Here is a 9,828-nt window from a genome sequence, read left to right on the forward strand (position 1 = left end):
CATTCTTTAGCTTCCTCAGGAACAGGGTTCATGGGAACAGTTTTCCCTGAGTTCGTACTTATTATAATTTATAGACTTACAACTACTTTATTATATTATGCTTAGTATTTGAGCTTTTTATAATTGATAGTCACTTTTGCTAGACATAAAAATCCTCGCGGCCTGGAGCCTGCTTCAGATTCTGTGTCTCCCTGTCTCTCTGCCCCTCTGCCACTCATGCTCTGTCTCTCTCTCTGTCAAAAATAAATAAACATTAAAAAAAAAATTAAAAAATCCTTGGGGCGCTTGGGTGGCTCAGTCAGTTAAGTGTCTGACTCTTCATCTCAGCTCAGGTGTTGATCTCAGGGTCGTAAGTTCAAGCTCCACACTGGGCCCCATGCTAGGCGTGAAGCCTACTAAAAAAAAATCCTTGATTCATATTTTCTTCCCTGTATAGCTTAAATACCTTAGTCCATTTTCTTTTGGCAGAAAGTCTTACTGTCAGAAAGGTCTGATGATAATCTAATTTTATTTTTTTAAAGTTTAGAAAAGTTTGTTTGAATTATGTTGTCTTACTTTGGTTTTCTTCTTCAGCGTCTCCTGTTGTTGTCTCAGTACCATAGTCCTCTTCCCATAGTTTGATTGCCATCTGTCTTGTTTCTCAGCTACCCAGAGCTGAAGCCTGTGCAGTCCATCAATGCCCATCCTTCCAACTGCATCTGCATCAAATTTGACCCCATGGGGAAGTACTTTGCCACAGGAAGTGCAGATGCTTTGGTCAGCCTTTGGGATGTGGATGAGTTAGTGTGTGTTCGGTGCTTTTCCAGGTAAGCAGCCCTGCCAGTACTTTCCTTGCTGGATAAGTTAATTTTACTTCATTTTGGGTGAAATTGTGCCCTCCTCTTATTGGGTTATTCTAATGTCTCCTCTGTCTACTCTGTTATAGGCTGGATTGGCCTGTGAGGACCCTCAGTTTTAGCCATGATGGAAAAATGCTGGCATCAGCTTCAGAAGATCATTTTATTGACATTGCTGAAGTAGAGACAGGTAACTGAAACCCTCACTACCATATGATCTTCTCTCTGTCATCTGTGGCCATCAGGACTTCTGTCTTGTATTTTCATCTTCACATTACTACTTCACCAGTATTAGCATAAATGAATTTGTCTGCTTAAGACAGGTTTGTTTATTATGACTGCTATAGTCGGGTCATGAGGGAGCAGAGAGTTAAAAGAAAGGTCTGAAAGAAAGTGATTTAGGAAAATATTTTGCATTTTATTAACTTTTAACTCTTCTATTATAATGAAAATTTTAAAATACAGAAAATAGGAGAAAGAAAAAAGTATGACCTGTGGTCCCACCATCTAAATACAATCTCTTTAAGTGTTGTGGTGTATATTTTTTTCTATATTTTGCTTGTGTGTAACTTAAAAAATACATATTTTTTAATAATTTTAGGAATTATCAAATATATGTGATTTGCTTTAAAAACAACCAACAGAATTTGAAAATAGAAAAATGGGAGAAGAGTATCCATTTTACAGAAGAATTTCCTCAGATTTACTTATTTTTAATTAAAATTTTTTTTTCGTTATTGAGGGATAGTTGACATATAATGTTATATTAATTTCATATAAGACAGTGATTTGACAGTTATATGCATTATACTGCAGTATAATGTAGTAAATTGACTACAGTCATTGACTGCAGTAAATGTAGTCAACATACAACATTATTACAATGTTGACTGTGTTCCCCTTGCTGTACTTTACATCTTCATGACTTACTTTTTTTGTTCCTGGAAGTTTGTGCCTCTTAATCACTTCACCTATTTCACCCATTACCCTAACCTGTTCCCCTCTGGCAACCACCAGTTTATTTTCTGTATTTATGAGTCTGTTTTCTATTGTTTGTTTATTTACTTGTTTCTTTTTTTTTTTTTTTTTTTTAGATTTCATGTATAAGTTAAATCATATGGTATTTGTCTGTCTCTGTCTGACTTATTTCACTTAGCTTAATACCCTATAGGTCCACCCATGTTCTTGCAAATGGCAAGATCTCATTCTTTTTTTCATGACTGATTAATATTCCACTGTGTATATATACACCACGTCTTCATCCATTCATCTATCCATGGACACTTGGGCTGTTTCCGTATCTTCACTGTTGTAAATAATGCTGCAATAAATGTAGGGGTGCATGTATCCTTTCCAGTTGGTGTTTTTGTTTTCTTTGGGTAAATATCCAGTAGTGGAATTAGTGGATCATATGGTATTTCTAATTTCTTGAGGAACCTCCATACTGCAAAGTTTTTGCTGAAAGATCAGCTGATAAGGCTTATGGGTTTTTCCTTGTATGTGACTGTTTGCTTTTCTTTTGCTGCTTTTAAGATTCTCCCTTTATCTTTAATTTTTGCCATTTTAATCATTATGTCTTGGTGTGAACCTTTTTGGGTTCATCTTGTTTGGAGCTCTCTTTGCTTCATAGATTTGGATATCTGTTTCCATCCCCAGATTCAGGAAGTTTTCAGGTACTATTTTTCCCCCTTTCTTCTCTCTTCTCTTTCTGAAATCCTTATAATGGGAATGTTAATTATGCTTGATAATTTTGCAGAGGTCCCTTCACCTATTCTCACTTTTATTATTCTTTTGTCTTTTTGCTGTTAGTTTTGATTGTTTTCTGTTACCTTGTCTTTAAGATCTCTGGTCTGTTCTTCTGCATCCCCTAATCTGCTCTTGATTTTCTCTAGTGTATTTTTCATTTCAGTTACCATATTCTTCATCTCTGACTGGTTCTTTTTTACATTTTCTGTCTCTTTGTTGAAATTCTCACTGAGTTCATCCACTCTTTTCTCAAGTCCAGTTGAGTATCTTTATGACTATTACTCTGAACTCTTCATCACTCATATTGCTCATCTCTGTTTTGTTTAGTCCTTTCTCTGTGTTTTGTGTTATTTTTTCATTTGGGACATATCCCTTGTCTCCTCATTTTATCTAACTGTCCATGTTTGTTTCTATGTGTTAGGTAGGTCAGCTACATCCCCTGACCTTGAAAGTAGTGGCTTTATGTAGAAGAGGTCCTGTGGTGCCCTGTAGTGCTATCCACCCTGGTCACTGGAACCAGGTGCACCGGGGGTGCCCCCGTATGGGCTGTGTGCACCCTCCTGTTGTGGCTGAGCTGTGATTGCTATGGGCATGCTGATGGGTGGGGTTGGCCTTCAGCCCAGCTGGCTGCAGTAACCCGCTTTGCCTGCTGCATGCGCACCGGGCAGGGTTTGCTGCCCATGCTGTTGAGAGGCCTGGCTGCAGCTGCCATGGGCTCAGTTGTGGGGGGCGTTGGCACTCAGCCTAGCTGCCTGTAATTAGCCTCTGTGAACAGCTGCAGGTACATGGAAGGGCAGGGCTAATTCTTTGTGCAGCCAGCTAAGAGGCCTGGCTGTAGGAACTGTGGGCAAGCTGCTGCGTAGGGTATCTCCCCTGTCCTCTAGGGGAGGTGTCACTTTGGAGGCGCCCTATCTGGGGCTGCTTGCTGGGTGTGGCAGGGCAGGAGCTGTTTTGGAGGGGTGCCTGCGGAGGCCAGTGGGTTGGGTAGGGTGGGTGGTAGGAGAATGCTGGGGCGGGGCATGTGTTTTGCTAGTGAGGAAGATGGAGAGAGTTAGAACTGGTTTCTGCAAGCGTCCAGCTAGAGCTAGGCTCAGGGAAGCCAAGAAAAATGGCACCTGCCAGCACTTTTTATTCCTGGAGAAATCTCCTGCAGATCTCTGCCCTTCTGGCACACATCCTAAAATTAGTCGATAAATATCCTTCATGTATACCCTAGGTGCTTTTCAAGTTGCTGCTTCTGTGCTGTCTCCGACTGAGAAACTTAGTGTGTTGACTCTTCTGCCCTCTAGTTCTCCTGTAGTTAAGCCCCGCTGATTTCTAAAGCTCCCAAAGTTAAGCCTTGCTGATCTTCAAAGCCAGACATTATGGGAACTCGTCTTCTCAGTGTAGGTCCTTAGGGCTAGGCTTGCCCTGTTTGGGATCTGATTCCCTCACTCCATGCTTGTGATGTCCCTCCCGTTTGTCGTTATTTGCACCAGGGGTTTGGTTCCTGACTCACGTCTCCACCTCTTCTACCCTTTCAGTGTGGCCTTCTCTCTATATTCAGCTGTGGAAGATCTCTTCTGCTGGTCTTCAGGTCATTTTCAGTTAGTTATGATAGACATACTTGTTGTCTCAGTGTGTCTCTGAGAGGAGGTGAGCTCAGGATCCTCCTACTCTGTCATCTTCTGTCATTACCCTCAGATTTATTTTGTAATGTAGCTCTATTGTTTTTGGAAATACATGATACGTTAGTAAAAGAATTGAAACTGTGTAGAAAACATCAAACAATAAAATAAAAAAGTTGAGATTCCACAATTTAGCAATGCTTCTGTTGATGACACTGTGTTGAGTATTGTCCAGCCATTTGGACGTGCAGCTCCTTTGTCACCCTTGTTAATGTGATGCATGGATACTCTCCTGCTCCAGGATGTGGCTGCCTCACTTGAGGATGTTATAGCTTCTTACATGGCCATGGCTGTTGAGCTCTACCGCCACTTTTTTTTTTAATGTTTATTTATTTTTGAGAGAGAGACAGAGTGTGAGCGGGGGAGGGACAGAGAGAGAGGGAGACACAGAATCCAAAGCAGGCTCCAGGCTCTGAGCTGTCAGTGCAGAGCCCCATGCGGGGCTCGAACTCATGAACTGCGAGATAATGACCTGAGCCGAAGTTCGATGCTTAACTGACTGAGCCACCCAGGTGCCCCTCTACTGCCACTTTTCATGCAGTTTAGAATTCCATTGAATTATATCAGTATATACTTAAACTGCCGGTATATACATATATATGCCTGTAGATACTTAAGTTGCCCATCTATTTGGTGGTTTCTCATCTGCACCATTATAAATAATGCTGTGAGAAATATCCTTATGCACTTCATTTTACTAATGCGGTCATCCTTTTGGGTAAACTATTGAAGTGAATTTTTGACTGAGTCCGAAGTGCTCACATTTTGTAAAGGACTAAACCACTTACTGAAAGGTTATCGTAGTGTTTACTCTTAACAGTGCAAGTGTGTGCTATTTTTCCCATGCCATCTTTGTGCAAGTTTAATTGTCTGCCTCACGTAATACATATAAAATGTGATTTAGTTCACATACAATCTTCAGAACTATATCAAATATGGCTGTATTAATTTTTGTAAACAGTTCAAATACTTTTAACAAGTTTTTTTTTAATTTTCTTTATAACTGAGGCTAAAAACTAAAAGTCAAATGATTATCAAAGAGAAGCACAATTATATTTACAGCATTGTTTTATGCACAAATGGGAAATAGTCCAAATTTTCATTATGATGAGCTAATTAAATAAATTGTGATGCATCCATATTACAGTGTGCCAAGAGAAAAAACATAGCTCTGTATGTGCCAAAATGGAAGATTGGCAAGGCATTTTACTGAATGAGCAAAACAAGTAGCCAATCAGTGCATGTGATGTGTTCCCATTTAGGTGAAGAAGCTAAAGCTAAGTTGGTAGAAAGACTTTTGAAAGAATTTATTTCAGGGACACCTGAATGGCTCAGTTGGTTAAGCGTCCGACTTCGGCTCGGGTCATGATCTCATGGTCCGTGAGTTTGAGCCCCGCATCGGACTCTTTGGCATCAGCTGACAGCTCAGAGCCTGGAGCGTGCTTTGGATTCTGTGTCTCCCTCTTTCTCTGCCCCTCCCCTGCTCATGCTCTCTCTTTCTATCTCTCAAAACTGAATAAATGTTTAAAAAAATATATTAAAAAAGAAAGAAAGAATTTATTTCAGACTTAGAAGATTGGGAGAAGACTGCAGTAGGGAAAAAGGATAAATTAAAAAAAATTTTTTTAATGTTTATTTATTTTTGAGAGAGAGGGAGAGACAGAGCGTGAGCAGGGGAGGGGCAGAGAGAGGGAGACACAGAATCCGAAGCAGGCTCCAGGCTCTGAGCTTTCAGCACCGAGCCCGATGTGGGGCTCGAACTCACAAACTGTGAGATCATTACCCGAACCGAAGTCAGACATTCAGCCGACTGAGCCACCCAGGTGCCCCCCAAAAAGATAAATTTTAATTTAAATTATAATGTAATTATTATTATGAAATCAGTTAAATAAAATGAGAAGTTCTGTTCTTCAGTCACCCTAGGCTCATTTTAAGGACTTTAGTAGCCACATGTAGCTAGTGGTTTCTATATGGATGGCACAGATGTAGAATGTCTCCACCATAGAAGTTTCTGTTGCCCAGTGCTGCTCTGTACCCTTGTACTGTTTGAATTTTATGCAGTAAGCATGTCTTTGTATATTAGTTTGTAAAATAAGAGTAATACATGTTCATTGTAGAATATTTAGAAAATGCTAACAAATATAAAGAAGAAACTAACAGTCACATATAGGCCTATAATTTGGAGATAGCTGTTCCTAACATATTGGTATATTTCCTTCCAATCTTTTTTTTCATATATAGATATCTATATCGCTATATAGATATTTTATATATAGACATCTATATGTGTGTGTGTGTGTGTATACGCTATATTTGGAATCATGTTTAGTAAGATTTTATATCTTACATATTTTTATGTTTAAATGTAAAACAAAGTAAGAATTTTATTTCCGATAGCATACGTTTTAAAAGTCCACTTATTTTCAGCTCTTAGACACATCATACATATTACACCAAGTCTTTTGGAACTTTGGTGGTCTGGAGTAGTAATGTCAGTCTCACCCAGATAGCACCTTCTTTATCATTCAGAGATTAAGCTTTCCAGGAAAACTGTCAAGATGTTTATTTAGGAAACATTTTAGAAGGCCTCTTCATATCTACCCTGGTTTTCTTGAACTGCATAAATTTCTTTATCTTAACCAATCCCAAGTGAATTTGACAAATGACTTCGAGTTAAAGGCCTAAAGAGAAGTAAAAGGGGAGTAGCAGCCTCTGAAACTATTCTTTGTATTTGTATAATACAGAAATTTGCTCAGACGTATAGCTAGACTGCCAGATCCTAACATCATGAAGAGTGGTTAATTGTCCCTGAAATAAGATTACTTAAAAAAAAGAATCTCTCCTACTCTCCCTATACACACATGTATTTGCATATGTATATAAATATATATATATTTTTAAAGAGCTTTATAGAAATATAATTTATCATATAGTTGACCAATTTCAGGTATATAATTTAATGCAGTCTGCATCTTTAACACCACATCGCTAATGCTTTACTACATTAATCTTAACCCTAAGGTTGAAGAAAAGTAAAGCAGGACTAAAGGGATAATGGCTTTAGAAAAATCCTGTTTAATTTCAATAAGTAGGAAGAATAACGTTTTTGGAAAAAGAAATCTATCTATTTGCAAGGCATTGTGATTTAGCAGAAAGATCTGTAGCTTTGAAAACAGACTTCATGTGCTGACTGCTGCTTCCTTGAGGTATGACTTAACTGTTAAGTCACTTGTTCCTTTATAAAATGGGGTTTAAAACGTTACCTATCTTGCTGGGATGTCGTTGTGTTTTATTAAAATAAAATAGAATTCATCTGATTCCTAAGGGGTGCTCAACAAATGGTATCTGCTACTACTGTTTTCCTAGGGAGACAGAGTACGTTCAGAGCACAGCCTCTGCATTCAGATCTTGCTCTGCCACCTACTGACTTGTGCCTTCTTTGTGCTTTAGTGTTCTCTGTAAAATGGGGTGATGACTGTATCTATCCTATAGGGTTAATAAGGGGATTAAGTGAGTTAATGTAGGCAAGTACTTCATGAATGTGGTTTCTTATTATTAACATATTTATTGGTTTCTCTATATTGATTTTTATAGGAGACAAGCTATGGGAGGTGCAGTGTGAGTCCCCGACCTTCACCGTGGCTTGGCACCCCAAAAGGCCTCTGCTGGCATTTGCCTGTGATGACAAAGATGGCAAATATGACAGCAGTCGGGAAGCAGGAACTGTGAAGCTGTTTGGGCTTCCTAATGACTCCTGATAGGGGGACCTGATGTAGGGAGAGGAGGCACTGGCAGAGGCCTTCCTTTGTGTATTAGTTTGGTCTGTTCTCTTGGAGTTGGTGGGCACCTCAAGTATTTGTAAATTGGTATAAATTATATACGTCTTTGTCAGTCTGCCTATTCCAGTTCCCTTCTTGTATTATGAGCTCTTCCCATTCTTTCCGCCCTGCAGGAGGGCTCTGCATGATAACACCAGCATATCTTGTCCTCTGGGGACCTCCTGTCTTCCCTGCTTTTAGATGTATGGTAGACTTTGTTGTGTTTGTTTCTGTGTGGACAATACCTACTTTGGGGGAGTGAGTGAGGGAGGGTGAGATGGGGATGGAGATTTTTTATAATAAAGAAATGTACATACTTTTTGAGAATTGAGCATTTAATAAAACTGAATTTAATTATGGGACTTCTAAGACTTGAAAAGTTATGGTATTTTTGCTTTTTTTTTTTTTTTTATATTATTACAGGGAGATGTAGTTTTGCATTAAAAAAAAAAAAAATCTCAGATTGAATTTACAGGTTGTATTTCTATCATTTTATGTCCTAACCAAGAACTCTGGAAATGCAGGGACCTAGCATGAAGTGTATGGCAATAGCAATCCTTAAAGTCTTCAGTTTATGTGTATGTATAACTGGTCTAAATGTACAAGGATTTGTAGACAATAAATTTATGATAAACATTGAGAAAAGTAATAAAATATAAGTAAATCCCAAATCAGGATAAGACATATAGATTAGAATAGAATGTCAAGACTGGGGAAATTAAAATAGAAATATGCAAAGAATGAGGGCCTGAGGCTGTGCCCCCTGGTGGCAAAGTGAAGAAGGGATAAACCAGTTAATTCTTAAAAAGCAAAGCACATGCCAGTTCCTCAAGGAAAACAGAACTTTTGTTAGCTCTTACCTCCAAAAGAAGTGGCTCCTATAGGAGATTACCTGTGAGCAATATCTTGATCTTCATTGTGTTTTACTGTGTTTTGGCATTAAAAAAATAGGAATATGCCTCAATAAATGATGTTTGTAGAAATTTTGGAAAAAGATAAGCAAAAAGAAGAAATCATATTTCTCCTCCCAAGAGATAATCACTAGTATCCCATGCTCATAGTTACAAATGGTAACATGTTTATACAAATCCTGCAGGGTAGACAAATCAAGTATGACTAGATAAAGCAAGAAAAGTGCTCAGCATCATGTTAGGTAGTATTAAAACAGTCTTAATAGAAATTTTTAGTTATTAGACACTCCTTATGTCTGGTACTGTGATGAGCACTTTACTCAAGTTTTGCAATAGCCTCTGAGGTTCGATGTTATTTTACTACAGGGAGTTTAACTCAGTGTTACTCATTAAGCGACGCTATTCAGATGTAGGTTTGCTTAAAGGTCCACATGCCTTCTATTGCAGTGGCTATTCTATTTCCATTCCCATTCTACAGATAAGTAAACCTTGGCTCTGAGAAGTTGACTCTTGGCCTAAGTTAGTGAATGAGTGAGATCAGTTGAGTCCTGTCTTCAGGCTCAGTAGTATTTCCTTCAGGCCCCAGAACAGCCTCTGCTCCATCCTTCCCTGGGGATGGTCTTTTTAGTTGCAAACCAGCATGCCACCTCATTATGTCAGAAGTTCAGTGTTCATGTTACTGGGAGTAAACCGTGGCTTGTTTTTACAGTGATCTGTCATTCCTGTGGTTGCTGCTTTGTTTCTCTATATCTCCGCCTTAGCATTGGAACCAGACACCACGGTTCAGTCTAGATCTTCGTATTTGATCAATTGCCTCCTCTTTCATCCATGTGGATTTTTTCCCTCCGGG

At 38.9% G+C, this 9,828-nt stretch overlaps 1 protein-coding gene across 1 annotated transcript; it reads left to right on the forward strand.

Moving 5' to 3' along the window:
* The first annotated feature begins 492 nt into the window (after positions 1–492).
* Positions 493–8,394, forward strand: LOC125934349 (THO complex subunit 3-like). Its single transcript, XM_049647692.1, has 3 exons — positions 493–806; positions 926–1,026; positions 7,844–8,394. The coding sequence occupies exons 1-3, from the start codon at positions 718–720 to the stop codon at positions 8,005–8,007; spliced, it is 354 nt and encodes a 117-aa protein (XP_049503649.1). The 5' UTR covers positions 493–717; the 3' UTR covers positions 8,008–8,394.
* The last annotated feature ends 1,434 nt before the right edge of the window (positions 8,395–9,828 follow it).

Source organism: Panthera uncia (genome assembly GCF_023721935.1).
Source record: "Panthera uncia isolate 11264 chromosome A1 unlocalized genomic scaffold, Puncia_PCG_1.0 HiC_scaffold_17, whole genome shotgun sequence".
NCBI classification, from domain to species: domain Eukaryota; kingdom Metazoa; phylum Chordata; class Mammalia; order Carnivora; family Felidae; genus Panthera; species Panthera uncia.